This window comes from Leuciscus leuciscus (assembly GCF_965113295.1).
Source record: "Leuciscus leuciscus genome assembly, chromosome: 11".
Classification (NCBI taxonomy): domain Eukaryota; kingdom Metazoa; phylum Chordata; class Actinopteri; order Cypriniformes; family Leuciscidae; genus Leuciscus; species Leuciscus leuciscus.
In genome coordinates, this window is record NC_138735.1 from 29,745,558 (window position 1) to 29,764,551 (window position 18,994).

The window sequence follows — 18,994 nt, forward strand, 5'->3', positions numbered from 1 at the left end:
TTGTTATGCCAGGCCCAGGTGAGCAGACTGACAAATCAACTGTTGCCACTAGAGGTGCAGAAATGACACACTTCACCTTTATAGTATAGACTTTCCTAATTAAGTTACAGAGGGAAGTCTAATTTGTAAATGTTTGATGTTCTTTTTCTTCTTGCCATACTTTTCAAACTAAACATGATGTGGAAGCTCACCGTGTGACATCAGGAGCGACGGTGGGCCGCATGTTCTTCAGAATGGCCTGGATCCAGTTTCTGCGTATCCCAGAGGTCATGGCAGACAGTGTGAATGCCCCTTCTTTACTCTGAGAGGAAGACAAGGACACTGAGTCGATTGATCTGATGCATGACAGCTGAACTAAAACAGACTATTTCTGTTCGCTTCTGACATTGCTGTTCAATTCGACTACAAGCGCCACAGAATATTTTCTATAACTTTTACAGTCATGATTACTGAACGACTGTTATTTAAAAAAAATATTTAAAAAATATATAAAAAAAAAGGTTAACAAGTTTACTTAAAAAATAAATAATTCAAAGCTTATCTTGTACTATTTTTATTTATTTTTTAATAAAAAATGGCTATTGGCTATTTTTTCAGCTCTAAATATTTTAGATCCAATGAAATATAATAAAATGTAAATTATTATATTTATATTATAATATAAAAATATAATAAATTAATATAAATATTTCAGAGCTGAGCATGTTAATTATAGGAAATATTATCTGAGCAAATATATATATTTTTATAGGCCTAGATATCACAATTTTAAAATTCCTTGATATTTCCATTTTGCCACGACTGTGGGAACCTTGCAAATTCACAAAAGAACAGAATGACAGCGTGTCACAGTCCGGCATCTTTCTCTCAGTAACAAGATTATACCACAAGAAATTGTCCAATCACACACTGGAATAAAAGTTTCTGATATTCATCTAGAGAAAACTAGAATCTGACAGATCAGACGGCAAGAGGAGTTTAAGATGGGAGTTTAGTATTACGTTAGTTTATCCGTGGCATTCTCTATCCAAGGCATAAAGATAGCAGGCTGAAGTTATATTTACAGTTGTTATTCATTTCTTGACACTGACGCCCCGCTGTACGTCTGTACACAGAGGCGGCCAACGCTTTCTGCTATATCTGACATCTCTAAAATAACTTTAAAAACACCACCAAGGAACCTATCATTCGCCAGCTAGACGAACAACACGATATCAAGTACATCTCAACAGCTTTATTAATAAAACACGGGAGCATGTAAATGAAATGTTTATAAATTAAAACTTTATTATTATATTTGTAGTTTTTCTGGCCATTTTTGCACCATATGAAATTGCTTATTTGCCAATTGAAGTGACTATCCGGGAAAAAACTATTAAAACTATTTTTAAAAATCTTTAGTGAAGGAAAAAAGAGCATTAGACAAACGTCTGAAGTGTGGCATTGGACCTGTGAGGTGTTATTTTAGAGGGAAGTGATGATGTCACAGCTGCTGACAGATCAGGTGACATTAGAGATGAAACAATGCTTAGTGAGGAACAGCGTTAGGGTTACAGATAACATCACCAGGGCTTTATTTAGGTGTGAAAACATACCACTGATATCCTAGTAACATATTTGTCTAGCATCAATAACTCAAGAGCGCAGGGATGAACGGCATCACCAAAAAAGTACGAGTTAAGGTAGCCTAGAAATCTAGACGCACCCTAGCGGCAGCAACATTTATCTTGCAGCCAGGGTAGTCTAGCAACTCTCCGTTGACTTTCGAGCTGGAAAAAACAAAATTAGGTCAGGCCAATCACGTCGTGTATAGAGTAGGCGGGGCGGGCTTAACATAATGACGACAGAGTTGCGATGGTTCCCTGCTACTTGAAAACAAAGAATGGCTGCTGCTGGCGAACAGTCTTTCGAAACGCCTTGGGCCGCGACTCTGGAGGACTTGGAGTTAAGCTTTTCTTTGAGAAAAGAGCAAAGAACGGCACTTAAAGGCTTAGTTCACCCAAAAATGAAAATTCTGCCAGTAATTACTCACCCTCATGTTGTTCCAACCCCATAAGACCTTCGTTCATCTTCGTAACACAAATTAAGATATTTTTGATTAAATCTGAGAGCTGGCTCACTCCTCCATAGGCTTCTAAGACGTTATAACTTGCTGGACCAGAAAATGCATTAAAGACATCGTTAATATAGTCCAAGTGACTACAGTGGCTCAATCTTAAGTTTATAAGGTAACGAGAATACTTTTTGTAAGCAAAAAAAACTACTTTATTCCACTATTCATTTCCTTCTCTCTGAGCCTCGAGTTTTTTCACGTAGTGTTTTAGCGCAGCGCTTCTGTGTTGCACGTCACCACGTAGGCTCACTATTGGCCGACGCTGGTCATGTGTGTGATGCGTGTGACGTACAACACAGAAGCGCTGCGCTATTACACTACGTGAAAAAACTCGAGGCTCAGAGAGAAGGAAATAAATAGTGGAATAAAGTTGTTATTTATTTATTTTTTGCTTACAAAAAGTATTCTCGTCGCTTTATAAACTTGAGATTGAGCCACTGGAGTCACTTGGACTATATTAACGATGTATTTAATGCATTTTCTGGTCCAGCAAGTTATAATGTCTTAGAAGCCTATGGAGGAGTGATCCAGCTCTCAGATTTAATAAAAAATATCTTAATTTGTGTTCCGAAGATGAACGAAGGTCTTACGGGGTTGAAACAACATGAGGGTGAGTAATTACTGACAGAATTTTCATTTTTGGGTGAACTAACCCTTTAAGTCACTCTTAAAAAAGGAAGATGTGTTCGTAGTTTTGCCGGCCAGATACAGCAAAAGTTGAATCTATCAACTAACGTTAGCTCCGCTGTTGGGAAGACGCTCTGGTTGGTTGAAGCGCTGTCCTATTGCGTGCAGAGGGAATCTGAAAGACAGCCGTTTATCCCGCCCCTCGGATTGAGCCGTGTCTATGGTGAAATGCCAGACCTAACATCTTGATGAACCTTGATGTTAAGTCCGAAATTTGTGTATGCGTTTTTTCGTATTCGTCATTCGGTGGCTCTGAATAGTCAAAACACCTCTAAAAATGCTTGCTACGGATGCGAAAAACGCAGAATTTTTTTATGACGGATGAAAGTTTTTGAGGCAGTGTGTAAACGTGATTGACAACGCGAGGTCGTGTTTATTTTTGATTGACGGACGAGAATTTCGGACTCAGTGTGCAAGGACCTCTATGGTTAGATCATTGAGCAGTTTTGGTATATACATAAACAAATGGTAAATGCACTACTGTATGTTTGGAATAATTAAGATTTTTTAATGTTTTAGAAAGAAGAGTGTTATGCTCACCAAGGCTCCATTTATTTGATGGAGTAACATTGCAAAAACAGTAACATTGCAAAATAATAATAATATTATAACAATTTAAAATAAATGTTTAATCCTGTGATCAAAGCTGAATTTTCAGCATTACTCCAGTCTTCAGTGTCACATGATCCTTCAGAAATAGTTCTAATATGATGATTTGCTGCTCAAGAAACATTTCTTATTATTATCAGTTGTGCTGTACAATATTTCACAATTTTACTGTTTTTACTGTATTTTTCATCAAATAAATGCAGCATTGGTGAGCAGAAGAGACTTCTTTAAAAACAAAACAAAACACATAAAAATATCTGAATTATTCCAAACCCAAACTTCTGTAGTGTACATCACTGGTACACTCTTTATATAAAAAAAAAGGTTCTTTATTGGCATCGATGGTTTCATGAAGAACCTTTAATCCATTCCATAAGGTTCTTTATAGTGGAAAAAGGTTCTTCAAAATGGTTCTTTTAAGAACTGTTCACTGAAAGGTTCTTTGGGGAACCAAAAACCTCTAAGGCTTTACTTTTGGAACCTTTATTTTTTTAAGCGTGTATATTCATACCGCCCAGCCCTACAACACCACAGTCTTTATAGAGGTAAAATACAACCAAAACAATAAAATAACATCACTCACGAGGATTTGGAAGCCATAGTTCCTCTGAACTGGGAATTCGGTCACATCGTAGCATGAGGACAGATCGATCTCTCCGTCCAGATCAGCAGCCTGAGGAACACGAGGGACGTCGTTATGTTAGTTAACAGTGGCGTTTAAATCGCTGATGAAAACACTCACCTCCTCAGCGATGGAGTCACGGTAGAACCTCAGGCTCTGATCGGTCAGAACAAACCAGTGCTTCTTCCACTGAGACACCGAGAGAGACAGAAGCAGAACAAACCTTCTGAATAATCTCCACCTTAAACGTTCAGACAAGCCGTTTAAGACTTTCACTGGTTCATTTTAGACTCACCAATCCATCTTCGTACAGTTTGGTCATCCATCCTTTCTTAAAGTTCAGCAGGTCCGGCTGAAAAGAGATGAGAACAAAACATAAAATGTATAAACTTCAAACATTAACAGGAACAGCAAATTGTTAATAAACATTAATCAAGTTTTCATGACCACAAACTAAAATTCAACGCAACAATTCACTCAAAAATGTTCATAGTGACTTCTAGTTATTAATCTTCTACCTTATTTTTTAGGATTTTAAAATATTTTTTTCTTTAAAATAAAATGCATCTCGACTACAGTGAAAATGTACACATTTTATTGAAAAATACAATTTATATGCCTATAGATAAAGTAAAATGCAAATATATATTTTTGCAACCCAGGGCATCGGGAAAAGTGGCTTGTCCCTGTTGTTCTCAATAATATTGTTTTGTCTGTGAGATATTTGTTCACAATTCATGATTTTTTTTTAAATGCTGTTTTAAAGTACTTTACATGCAATCAAGACATCAGAAACAAACACACTAATATAACGTACTGTATCTATTAAATATGTTAATATCAATGTTAATTTAAATACAACAAAACAAATATATAATTTTTTTTTATAAGTTTAAGTTTTAAAAAGTGCTTCAAAAGTCCTAAAAATTACTTCTGCATCATAAAACCATCACCATAAGTCATAAGTCAGAAACTGCAAGATTTGAACAGGCAGTGGTACCTCACAAAGCCATAAACAAACTAATCTTCAACCTAAAATTACACAACCAATAATAATACAAACCCTCTCCCATAGTATCTAAAGCTGCAGTATTGAGCAGATCTAGTCCGGTGACGATCACACCCACCAGACGTTTGGTAGTTCACCATTCACAGTACCTTAGTCTTGTTGAGTTTCATCTGTGACCTGTTCTTCACACGCTTCTGACTCACATGCCGTCTTTCTGTGTGTATGAACATGAATCTGTGTTCTCGTGTGTGCATGTGTGTGTTTGGGCATGTGTCTCTGGTCCTAACGCTCTGAGTGAATGCTATTTATAATCACGGGTGATGAAGTGGTTCTGGGTTGGGTTTGCATGAACGCAGTACTAACAGCTGAAACACACACACACACACACACACACTCCTAGAGCCTTGCAGCCCCTTAGACATAAACATGCTGTGTTCTTAAGAGTAATTGATTATATAAGTAGATTTTCTAAACACACTTTAGTTTATATGGTTCATATTCGATTTTGCATGTAATGCAATATAATTCTAACCGACAAAGTGAAAGTTTGTGAGAATCAACAGTCATAGTCTTGCCTCTTAATGAGCGACAAAGAAAAGGAAAGTTGTTCAGAGTTCAGATGAGGGTTAAGTCTTTGGTCATGCACATCAGTCTTTAAAGGTCCCTTTTGAAACACTTACAATGCAATTATAATATGTAGAAAAATGTATGTCAACAGATGAGGTCATTAAAATTACACTGTTATGATAGTTTGATTATATAGTATATTTGAGACTATAGACTATATAGATCCGGCTATGTGAGGCTATAGTTTGAATTAATCTCTTCGCATGACACACAGACATTACAGTACAGAATGGCTCTCACGGCATTATCCTGAACATTATGTAAGCATTCGTTTCATGAGTCATTGAACGGAAGAGAGCCTCTCAGGAGCGAGTGTAAACGTCAAATCCTTTAGATTTTTCACAAAAAAAAAAAAAAAAAAAAAATCATAGACAAGCTAGGAAGTCGGAGAAAGTCTATTTTTTAAAGTTTCCTTATAAGCCGTTCACACACTGGCAATAAAAAAAGTGATTAATAAGTGAAAATTCGTACATATAGTCCCATTAAAAGATGATATTTATGGACAATATAACATTTCTAACTAAAATGACTCATTTTAATTCAGAGAAACACTTGATTAATGCCGATTTTACTGAATGATGTGATAACATTTGAAATGAAACATGTTTCTATATTCGCAAAAATGTACAATAATGTTTATTTTTTACATTTTATTTAATTAAAATATAAAAAAAAAATTTTTTTTTAAAATTTATATTAGCCAAAATAAAGTACTTTTTTTGGTTTATAATTTAAAAAAATAATAAAAATAAAAAAATCCTAAAACTTTCTACCTCTGTTTATGTTTAATAACCATTAAATTACTACCATCACTATTTGATTTAATACCTTACCAATACCGTAATCAAAAAAATTTGTATTATTTATGAGGTCTTACAGTCATGAGTGTCTCTGTGGTTCTGCGGTCCAGACTTTTGGCCCTTCGGTAACCAGCTAGTGAATAAACCTCATCCGTCCGGCCTTTAGACGAATCCAATGAGAAATCCTGCAACAGTTTAAGAAAGAAATTAAAAATGAATTAATTCAAAGAAACATTAATGATGATTTTAACAAAATACTGCTACTAGGCCTCCTTGAAATATCATTTCTGCTGATAAATAACAGTTCTGATTCCGAAATCTGATTGGATGATCCAGATTGAACTGGCTTATTGCTGTAACGACCCTCAGCAACTTACTGAACAATAGCAAAAATGTTTAGTCCAATCACTTCACACACTCAAAGTGCAATACTGAAATTTATACACTATTTTCAACCGATGCAAAACAGTTTTTACTACAGAAAATGTATTATACACCCTTTGTATAATCATTAATTAAACACCATGTTAAATGAGTACCTGTTTCTGGTTGGAGAGCCGTTTCTCATTGCGTCCCGCTCTCTGATTGGCTGTTTTAGAGTAAGAAGGGGCGGGGTCTGTTAAAGAATTCGTTGTGTCCATTTGTTCTGGAGTGTTGACAGCGTCATGACACTCAAATCTCTCAATGACCTGTGAACGTCTGCTGCAAAACACACACAGAGGTCAGAACAGAAACAATGCAATATATGGCATAATCAGATGCTTTCCTTTCATCTTCTCATACCTTTTTTTGAGATTTGTCTAAAATAATGGGTTAGATCATAAACCGAACAGAGTTAAATGCAATGCATAATAAACTAATAAATGAATTTCACTGTTTCTACCTACAGCACTGCAGGATGTTTACATCCACAGAGGAAGGATGCCGGAGCATATTTTTGTGAAATAAAATGAAAAATCACTTCCTGTGTTCATTACTGGTCAAGTCAGCAGAAACTGACCCCATAAATGACCCGAACACTATCATAACAATGTCTCAAACAAAGGAAAGGAAATGGTTTCTCATTGACATTAAAGCTGTGACATCGCCTCATAATGACTTTGTATTATAAAACAGATTCCTGTTCTAAAAGCCGGAGTAATGTGATTATTAGAATTAGTAGTGAAAAATCACTTTTTAATTTATAATGTAGCAACTTTTGGCATGTATTGCCTTTACATTTGTGATTAAGGAGCTAGCTAACACAGACAAGCTTAATTCCCCCATCAAAATTACCTTTAGGAAGATTTTAGTGTTTGAAACTGCAAGGCTTTTCTCAACAGAGAGAATCTGGGATGTTAGCATGTCATTGATTTGTAGTATTTGTTTAACAAGATGAATTTTAGATGTCTTATACGAGCAGATGGCAGAGCAGAGGGACAGACACAGGACACCAGCCATGAGCAGAAACCCAGTCAGCAGTCAGTCTTTGTCCCAGTGTACACCCATGAGTTAGTAGGAATAATTAATCTTTTACACCCGTTTCACACCGAACTGAAGCAGCAGCATACGTGCACTATGCTTTCTCATTGACAGCATTTCTGATGCATTCTGGGGTAGCACATTTAGCATTTCCTTTCATAACAGACATATTTATTCTAATTTATATAAAAATATATATTTTATATACCGTACTGCATATGAGTGGGTTAATAATGGAACCTCATTGGGGGCAGAGATCACATGACCAGATGAATACAAATCATTTTTGTATTTACAAAACCCCTAAACAACATTTCTGCTAAATAAATATGCGCTGCTTGCGGTGTGAAAAAGGCTTTTGTCTTTGATTCTGAGATGTGCATGTGTGTGTGTGTGTGTGTGTGTGTGTTATAATTTGGCCCCAGCAGGTGGAATGAAAGTAAGCAGTGGGTGTGTCAGTGGGCGTGGCAGGGCGTGGCGCAGGGCAGGAAGTGCAGAGTTTCAGAAGACTGCCTGAAAAAGAGGAGAAACAGATCAAATAAAAAGCAAAAAAGACACAAAAAGCACGAGAGAAAGAAAAAACTGAAATGAAAGGAGAACATTTTATTTTAAAATCACAGATACAGAACTGAACAGATACAGCGTTCAGTTCTGCCTTGAGATTTCAACAAAATGGAAGAGAGATTAGATTGGAAGTTCAGTTCTACACAGTGTTCACTAGGTGGCGCTAAAGCTGCAGGAATGAGATGAATGTCATGATTCTAAGTGCTAAAGGCTCAGCAGTAGCTCTGACAGATAGCAGCGCATCCTCCCTGCGTCTCAGTCTCTGAACTTGTTCATCCTGAGTGTCATTGACCGATAACCGGCTGGTTTTCCCTGCCGGCTCCAGCAGGTGGAGATATAACCTCCACGCTCGCTCTGAGACGTAAACACAGCAGGCGTGTTGGCTGGGTCTGAGCGAGCAGATTGTGTTTGTACTGCAGGGGAAGTAGCTGCGTATCTGCAGTTCCCTGTACAGAACTGTGTATCTGCTCAATTATGATCAGAATATAACCTATAACGCATAATGTGGCTATAAAACATGAATGTCTTCATTTCTGTGATTTAAACGTATGTATATTTAACTAGAATGTGTGTGTGTGTGTGTGTGTGTGTGTGTGTGTGTGTGTGTGTGTGTGTGTGTGTCATTGGCTCTGGTACAAACTCTAGTGACATACCTACCTAGTAGACAGCATTTTTAGGAATCATAAGCACATCAAATCTATTTCAAACAGCACCAATATGGGGCCGGAGATCACATGACCAGATGAATACGAATAATTGTATATCTCAGTAGCTGGTTGTGGAACAAATAGAACAACATTTCTGCAATGACATCAGTGACTGAAAACGTTTGCTATTAAGTGAGGCTGCATTCAAGACACTTTAGCAAACCATGCACAAAAAAAAATGACTGAGTGAACCTTTAAATTAAATTAAAAGTTCATTAAAAATACACTATTTCATCAAGTATTTGTGTAGGCTATGCTATTATTATTATTTTTATTTTTAAATAATATTAGCCTATTTGTTAATTTATTTATTATGATGTTGATTAATTGCAATATAATATTGTTTGTTAATAGTAAGAATATTATTTGTTAATAATATTATTTGCTATGAAATAATAGTTCGAAAAATCAATTTGTAAAAAAAAAAAAAAAAAAAAAAAGGAAAAAAAAAAGGGAACAGTTTATTACATTTTTTAGACAAAAAAATTATAATTGCAATGTGATTTTTGTTGAGTCATGTATTTGATATTTGATCTTTTATGGCTCATATAGTATGATAGAGTGAGAATATGGAGCTCATACTTGAGGAGGAAACAAACTGAGCAAAAATATGCAATTTAGTGTAGAATAAGTCAGACGATATAAGACGATTTCTAGGTCTTTCAGCAAAGTTTTGATAATTTATTATACAGTAGGGTTTATATGGTTAAGCATTATTTGTGTCTTGCACACGAACGCCCATTACAAGAGCTGCTACCAATGTAGAGTATTTCAAATCAGTTACTAATAAAGATGCTGTCAAGTCAAGTCCCCCTCAATTATACAGCGCTTTTAACGATATAGATGGTTTCAAACAGCTTTACAGTGATAATAGGACATTAAAGTAACAGAGACTGTTTTGGCTTCACAGCAGCTCTAGAATAAAGTTATTGTCCAGCTAAAGTTAGTTTTGATTGACTCACTTCCGTCGCAAAGATCATTAGTTATAAACTTACATAACCGCTTACACGACACCGTTCTAACAGAAAACCCTCAATGCGCTCCGGCCCGCTCACTCGCACGACAACAGTGCCTGGTGGCTCGAGAACGCAAACCTTCCAAGCGTTGAAACATTTTGAAAAACGTTATCATCTCCGCGTAAATGCTGTCTAAGGAGATAGCTGCGTCACATGGGTTTGAAACAGAGCTTTTGTGTGTGTATCACTCATCACCTTCGTTCACGTCCGAACAGTCGTTCCACTTCCTCCCGGCCCGGGCTCCTCGCGCGTGCTCGCAGCTCCTGCCGTTTCTGAGTGGGTCGGTACGCTTCCCGATGACTGAGTCTCCGTGCCCGCGGCACGTCTGCCAGGGCGGCGTAACCCTGCCCGCCTCTACCCGCCCTGCCCACACGGCTCTCCGGACTCTGCTCTGAGTCCAAAGAGCTCTGAGAAGAGGACAGGGATGACGGGAGGATGTTTGCGTGGCATGTGTGTGAGTTTGGACTGGAAAGCGTGTCTGGGCTGGGAAGGAGATTGGCATCCGTCGAGGATGGGAACTCCAGCGATGGGGCGTCCACTGAAAGATGCTCCTCTGATTTGCTAAGTCTTTGTGTGTTGTGTTGGTGAGTGCGGGCGTTACATGTAATGCGCACATCACCGGGAATCTGTGTGTTAGTAGCAGTGTGTGGGTTGTGTGACGTGTGTGAGCTGACTGGAGAGCTGAAGAGCTCAGGATCAAATGAGAGATACCTGGAGCGTGAGGAAGAGGAGGGTGATGTGGAGGAGGAAGAAAGCAGAGGCGGCTGTTGTTGCGGTAGTGGCTCTCGCTCCTGCTGGCATTGATGCTGTTGTCCTTCATCTTCTTCGTTTTTGGGTTTTTCCAGGGAAAAATATCCGCTCTCCACCCGTGGCTTACGACCAGCACCCAAGTTTCCCGAATCTGAGCGTGAGAAAGACAGAAAAATCACAGTCAGTACCCTTACAAAAATGTACCATGGTAACATTACAGCTGCCAAAATACCTAGTTACTACTGTAAAATCATACTAAATGAATCTGGGATCTCTTTCAAACAGAGTTAGACGCTTTGAGAATCCGTCATTTTGTTCAATCTTGTTTTTAATGACAGTGGTGACTAACAACAAGTTACCACAGTTTTATTAAGGTAACAATCACTGTAGCATTTGGTCAGAAATTATAGTTACTGTGGTTTTTGTGAGCGAGTGAACCTACGCATTTAAATGTTCTTTTCATTTTGCCTGAAATTGGAGGTCCAGTGACTTTATTATGTGTGAAGTGGACATCTTTCTTCTAAGACCAAAATAAAAAAAATGATTCCTGGTGATGTAATTCAGTATTATAAATCACATGTACTGAACATGACGGTAATAGTGAGCCGTGGCAGTGGGATAGGGACCTTGTGTAAGTCAAGAGTAAATATTTCTCTAGATTTTAATTAAGAGAATTTGACAGAAACTCACTGTTGCTATGATGTTCTGAGAGACATTTGCACCAAAACTCACCACCACAATAAGAGTAACACGGTGTCCGCCCAACTTTTAAGAGGTCTTGGCTCCAGAATTATTTTTCCCATTCATTTTTCCCAATTTTTTTTTAAAAAGCCATAACTTTAACTGCTGGTGTCGCTGCTGGACAGGGTTGAGTGATTTAAACATGCTTTCGTAATATTCATATTTCGTAACATTTTGCACTGTTTTATTTTTGTACTGTGGATTATTTTCTCATCCAAATTTTTAAAGATGCACTGCTTCTTTGCCTCCTCCTCGGAGGAAATACCCCTGATGCAAATATTTAAGTGATTTGAGAGCACAAGGAGACAGTGCTTTATGGGCGGACGTTAAAGAGTTCCTTTGGCTTGTTAGAGATTCCTTGATTGGTAGGAATTTCTTTTGCAGAATCAGGAGGAATGTAGTTCTTCACTATGAATTCTTCTGTTATACAATTATCTAAAAAAATAAATAAATAAATTCAACAAGAAAGAGCAGTTCTATTTCATCAGAAACGTCTGTAAACAGGGCTTTAAGTGTAAAATACCGAACTTGTCCTTTAAGCCTGGAACACACCAAGCCGACGCCGACGAACTAGCGCTGATGAAAGCCGACTGTGTTGTCGCCTTGCGTCGGGATAAAAAGCTGCACTTGAACACACCGAGAGAACTACTGCCGACTGTTAGCTGCGCCTGCGTGTAAATGAGACAAATGTCTATTTCTGCAGATATATTCGTCTATATTCGTCATTCAAAAAGGGAAACCGACGCTGCCGGCTGCAGATACACAAACCGTAAACAAAGCAGTACGTGCTTAGCGTTTTGAATATCAATCCTGCTAAACACTTTCTTTATTCCATTCCTCTCGTGTTAATATTGAAATATTCGCCAAGGAACACTCAGGTAAGATGATGTAACATTAGAACAGCCTTCTATCTGTGTCGTTTTGACTTTGAACTATTATTCTCGTGCACTGACTCGTTTACCAAGCTAAACAGCCAATCGGAGTTCCCTCTTTCACCGACGGCCCGACGCCGATTCAACATGTCGAATCGGCCGAAAAAAAAAGCCGACGAGGACCAATTTCAGCCGACGGTGCGGAACACACTGAGGAAACTTAGTCGGCCGACGCACAAAAACTGTTCCAGGCTTTAGGCAAGGTCATTCCACCAGCTTGGAACAGTCAAGGTAAAGGTCTGTGAAAGTTTCATAAAGAAAAGCAACATTTTGAACAAAAAGCTGAGAAAATTGCCTTTTTGTCAAAGACTTTGTCAGGATCGGATTCAGAACGATGATCAAAACATAGATAAGATTAAGTGTGCAAGGTGTTTGTCTGCACATGCATACTTGTGTACGGAATATTTCTAAATTCAAAATTTAAAATGTGTTTTTGTGGAAACATTTCAATATTTCATCAGCTAATTATTGACACCCAGGTTCACAAGAGCATGTCATAACCTTGTTTTTGTTAGTTTCAATTGAATTGTTTGTGTGTTGGTACCCAGTTGACTCAGGCTGCCGGTGCTGCAGCTTGTTGGTAAAGTGGCCCGACTCCATGTTCCCTCCTGCCACAGGGTGGCCCGGGTGGGCGGCACTCGCTCAGCGTGAGCTATAGTGCTGGGAAGACACACCAAACTGCTGCTGCTGCTGGTACTGGTGACCGTCACCTTCGCAGGGCCTGGTTCCTGAACACAGAAAAAGAGAAACATTCAGACAAGCATAATATTTAACTAACCCCTAGTCAAGAACAAAGAGCTCTTTGATGTTGAAAACACCTGTGTGTATGTGTGTGTGTGCAGACAGATAGACACGAATGTAACTGTCTAAACTTGCAGGCTGATAACAAATGAGCTATTGTGCCATGATTTCATACACACACTGATTTACGCTCAGCACCACACCCCACACTAAACACACACTCGCAGATTAACGTCTGTGTCTTTCCTGTTTCCACCTGACCGCCCAGTAATACCTTTTTGATTAAATCATAAAATCACTCAGCGTATTTTTCTGCATGAAACCAAACACACACACACATGCCTGTGTGTGAGCCACCCAGCATCCCAGCGGAAGCACGCACACACACATGAGAATTATTTACTGGATCAATTATGACACGGTTCTTGTTCCTTCCTATCGTATGATCTCCAAAAACACCCATAATTCATGTATTGATCAGATTCCAGTGCTGTGCTCTGATTGGTCGGATCGTGCTGCTTCTGGACTTACAATAAACCCATTTATGTTCTGCTGGGAACATCGAGCTGTATGAAGAGCAGCAGTCTGACAAAACACAGGTCAGGAGGTCAGAGCAAAGTAAATGAACCCTAACAATACAAACACAATCCATTTCAATCATTCCATTATTCTATTAATTACAGGACTGAGCAATAAAATAAATAACCAAAAAACAAATGATAAAATAGAGTTTGAGAAAATGGCTGAGATTTGTTCTAAAAACTATTAAAAAATACATAAAATATTTACAAAAACATTTTATTTAAAAAAGTTTTATATACAAATATGTTTATTCAATAATATATATATATATATATATATATATAAATATTTCTAGAACAAACAATCCTAAACTCAGCTATATTTGTTTATAAAATATGTAAGAATATACAAAATATAAATATATTTTATGTTTAAAATATAAATACAATATCAAAATATATAAAATATATTTAAAAAAAATAATAAAATCTTTAAGAATTAATAGATTTAAAAAAAAAGAATTAAGATTTTTTTTTTAGAAAAATAAATATTTTTTATATTGAATATTAAAATCAAGTTTAATATAACAGACAAGAAGGCTTTTCCCCCTAAGTTGTGTACTGGCCTTCCAAGAAGACCTGGGTCACAAATCCTGCTTGGTAGAACAAAATCCCATTAAACCATCTTTACTAAGAACTAGGAACAATAAGTACTTTTATGAGCTATCTGTGCAAAGATGACAAAGAAACTTCAAGAATTTTGTCATTCACCAAATAAGGTGGAGTTGAACTGAGTTGCGAGGTTAAAGGAATAGCTTATTTAAACTATAAACAGATCAGTAAATGATCCATTTTCAGGTGAAATACTCCTTTTAAAATCTCTCAAGATGGTGGATCTCTCTCTCTCTGTGTGTGTGTGTGTGTGTGTGTGTGTGTGTGTGTGTGTGTGTGTGTGTGTGTGTGTGTGTGTGTGTGTACCTGTACCTGTGGAGTTGGCGTTTCCACTTTCCGTTTCTTCTTCTGGTTTTGTTTGTTGGTTCGAGGGAACACCATCAGCGCCTCCTGCCACCTGAACACATATACAGAGTTTGGGAATTATTTAAAAACAGCAATATTACTTATTACATATTTTACTAAATTACTATCAGTGAGTGATCACTTTAGACATTCCTTCACTTATTAATGTCTCCATATCAAATCCATATCAAGCTTTACCAGATGAACAATGAGGATGCACACAAATTGTCCTTTCGGTTAAGATCGTGCCATTGCAACACATTTGTAAAATAAAAAGGGTCTTTATTAGTTTCATGTTAGCGCTGACATCTCCTGCTGTCCAATACGGTTATCAGGTGTTTTTCACCAAAAAATAATATATTTGGCTGATATATTCTTATCTGCAAGTCTTATAAATTAATGCAAATTAATGCATTTTTATCCTTCAAAGTAGCGAGTCCTTACAGCACTTCTGGCTCTATGACAAATTGCTTGTGATGATCTCCTTTTGTAAGTTATTTTGGACTAAATCAGTAAATGTTAATGATTAAATGCATCAAAGTCACAATTAAACCTCAAACAGATCATGAAGTGATGCGTTAATGAAAATGAAAACAATTTAATGTGGGATGGTAAATTTACATGTTTAATCATCATTAAAGTAACGTGTTAACATCAGACAGTTGTCAATATGTGTTAAGATCAACTGTGAGATATGAATTAACGCTCATTCTATATCTGTGTGTGTGTGTGTGTGTGTGTGTGTGTGTGTGTGTGTGAGTGTGTGTGTGTGAGAGAGAGAGAGACTCACCCATGTATGATCTCTTTGCTCTCAGCACGTATGTAATGGTCTTTCTCCGGTGTGCAGATGCACAGTGAATGTTTCTGACCCGTCCGGCTCTCACCGTCCACAACATCCACACACTGATTCAGGTTTATGGTGCCCTGTGGAAGAGTGCTGGCCTGAAACACACACACACACACACACACACACACACACACACACACACACACAAACGCATAAGTAGCTTCATCAACATTTCAATATTAAGCAGCACAACTGTTTTGAACACTGATAATAAGAAATGTTTCTTGAGAAAATCAGCATATTAGAATGATTTCTGAAGGATCATGTGTACAAAAAAACAAAATCACCAACAAAACCTCCAACGTGGAACTTACCAAGTCAGACAAGATGTGTGTGTGTCTCAGCTATAAACTGAGGAATGATGGTAGCACTAGGGCTGTGCAATTAATTGAATTTCAATTTCGATTCTGGCTCCCAACGATCACCAAAATAGTACAATCGAGTAAAAACGATTATTTTGCCATGTTCTGCTTTGAAAGAACGCTCTTATTTTGTCTTGTGTCCTGAATGACACGCGCACATCCGCCCCTCCCGAAGCCGTAAACTCTCTCAGCTTGAATGTTTAAACTGATAAGACTTAAAGAAGTGAAAATGATCAACTTTAGTTACGATGTAATGCTGGTCCGATTGTGCAAGTGACAATTCCGTCCTGTCCCGACTCCTAAACGCGAGAGTGTAGTTTCGACGCTTGCCTTGTCCAACCCATGTTGAGAGGCCGAGCGAGAGAAGACGCGGCGCCGCTGAACACTCACGCGGTTTGTGAAATTGCGTCTTTGCGAAAGTTTTAAAATTATAGATTTGATTTTATAATCTGTGTGGATTAATTTAGGCGACTCATACAATCTTCATGCTAAAGTGAATCAATGTTTGTGGGGGAATTTCCCACATTATAAGTGGTAGACCTGCGGGAAAATTAAAATACTTGAAGTATTATCTGTTATATTATTTATTTTAATAGTTCAAAAAGTACAATAAATGTTCAAATTTAAATTTAAGAATTGTTGAAAGGTGTATTTTTAATAAATGCAACACGTTCCCAAAGTCATGTGAAATAATCGTGTTAAATAATCGTGATTTCAATACTGACCAAAATAATCGTGATTATGATTTTTTCCATAATCGAGCAGCCCTATGTAGCACTTTATAATAAGGTCCCAAAAGCATTAACTAACACTCAGCAATGCATTTGTGACAATATTTATTCATCTTTGATAACATTAGTTTAAACAAATTAAAGTTCATTGTTAGTTCATGTTAGCTCTAATAAAATGGTAACACTTTACGATATAAAGTTTCATTTGTTTACATTAGTTAATGTATTTATTAACTAACATGTCCTAACCATGAGCACTACATTTGTTCATCTTTGTTAACGTTAGTTTCCAGCTGTTCATCGTTTGTTCATGTTAGTTCACAGTACATTAACTAATGTTAACAAATACAACTATTTCTTAATGTATTAGTAAATGTTGAAATTAACATTAAAGATGAATAAATGGTGTAGAAGTGCAGTTTATTATTCGTTCATAATGTAGACAACTAATGAAACCTTACTGTACAGTGTTACCAATAATATTAACAGATACAACTTTTGATTTTAATCATGTATTAATATTATTAATTATCGTTAACTAATATAGTTAACTAATGCTAACAAATGGAGTAAAGTTACAGGAATGAAGTACATCAATTTACAAAAGTTTTCTTTGAGGGTTATGGTTTGGATATTATGGTACGTCCTCATTTAGACAGTGAAGTAAACATGTATGTGTGTGTGTAAACGTGTGCCACATGACCTCACTCAAATACACACCACAAACCGGTTCATTCTCCCTGTATTTCTGTCGTTTCCTCACGAACCTCCTCTGACATTCATTCAAGTTTCTCTCTCAACATCTTTCACAACATCTCTCGATATTTTACTTCGTCACAAAATTCCTTCTTTGTTGTGCAGGCCAGCATTCACACACACACACACACACACACACACACACACACACACACACACACACACACACACACACACACACACACACACACACACACACACACACACACACACACACACACACACACACACACACACACACACACACACACACACACACACACACACACACACACACACACACACACACACACACACACACACACACACACACACACACACACACACACACACACAATAACTCTTTCAGCGGGAAAGACTGACACACACAGAAACAGTGACCAAGCAACACACACATACTCATCAGAAATTTGGAAAGAAGAACACAACAACACTCTACAAAAAACAGGCCTTTCTTTTTCAAAGTTGCATTTTCAGCTTCCCTTGAATCGCTTGTTTACGGTGTTCCTCATTGATGCGGCTGTTGAACAAGTTTGCTCGTTTCAAAACCTCTGATCACATGATGCCGACACGACTGAGTGATGACAGCTGAGGTGCAGATAAAGCTGCTGAGGCATCATGGGAGAAATTCACAAGTTCCATAAAAGAGACATCATCCATTTCTACAAGCCGGTGGGGGGTTCAGTCCGTGTAATAAGCCCTGCAGGGTTCATTCGAAGCCAGAAAACATAACCCCCTGAACATCTCTGAACTTGTTGCTGAATTTGTTCCATATTTGATGAAGTTTGCGATCTGTTTATTACCGTGAAGCTGCTTTGACACAATCTGTTTTGCATAAAGCGCTACATAAATAAAGATGACTTAACTTAACTTGACTCCTAACCAGATGTAACATGACATTTTGTAAGTTGCTTGATTTCTATTTTACAGAGTTGGATCAACGGCTCCATATAGTAAAATATGTTCTGATTTAGCATTTTCATTTATTGTTCTTCACAACTTAGCCTAGTCTACATTCAACTCGCACTGTCAAAAACAAGCTTTTATTACAGACGGATTTGTTTTTCAGTGAATCATATTTGCAGATCAAAGTTCCTCAAGCTCAAATATTGTGTTTGACTTCTGCCATCTATTTACTTCCAGACTAACTATCAAACTAACCACAACTGCACTCGTTTATCCACAACCTGTGCTCGTTTTGGTCTTGAATATATAAAAAAATGATATAGATTGTGCCCTTAAAAGTCTAAAAGTGCCCTTTTAGACCTGAAACCACATTTGAAAGCATACGGTTGTCAAACTGCATGTACAATTTTTTGAACACCAAAATTAGATTAAAATTAATATCAATATATAAGAGAAAGCATTTAGGGGACTAGTC

The 18,994-nt window shown here is 37.4% G+C and overlaps 1 protein-coding gene across 9 annotated transcripts in view; it reads right to left on the reverse strand.

Annotated features, from left to right (window-relative positions):
• The window catches only part of LOC309508887 (myosin phosphatase Rho interacting protein), a 51,344-nt gene that overhangs the window by 18,918 nt on the left and 13,432 nt on the right, over positions 1-18,994 (reverse strand). For 4 of the 9 annotated variants that reach the window (XM_082183401.1, XM_082183399.1, XM_082183398.1 and 1 more), the window contains exons 4-14: positions 15,708-15,859; positions 14,885-14,969; positions 13,911-13,964; positions 13,183-13,366; positions 10,411-11,116; positions 7,007-7,169; positions 6,545-6,652; positions 4,327-4,383; positions 4,152-4,220; positions 3,993-4,082; positions 192-301 (exon numbers count right to left, since the gene is read on the reverse strand). In XM_082183401.1, the coding sequence (XP_082039527.1) occupies positions 192-301; positions 3,993-4,082; positions 4,152-4,220; positions 4,327-4,383; positions 6,545-6,652; positions 7,007-7,169; positions 10,411-11,116; positions 13,183-13,366; positions 13,911-13,964; positions 14,885-14,969; positions 15,708-15,859 (1,778 nt within the window). The remainder of the gene's footprint in view (positions 1-191; positions 302-3,992; positions 4,083-4,151; positions 4,221-4,326; positions 4,384-6,544; positions 6,653-7,006; positions 7,170-10,410; positions 11,117-13,182; positions 13,367-13,910; positions 13,965-14,884; positions 14,970-15,707; positions 15,860-18,994) is intronic. The other 5 variants (XM_082183403.1, XM_082183402.1, XM_082183397.1 and 2 more) reach the window with 5 other exon arrangements.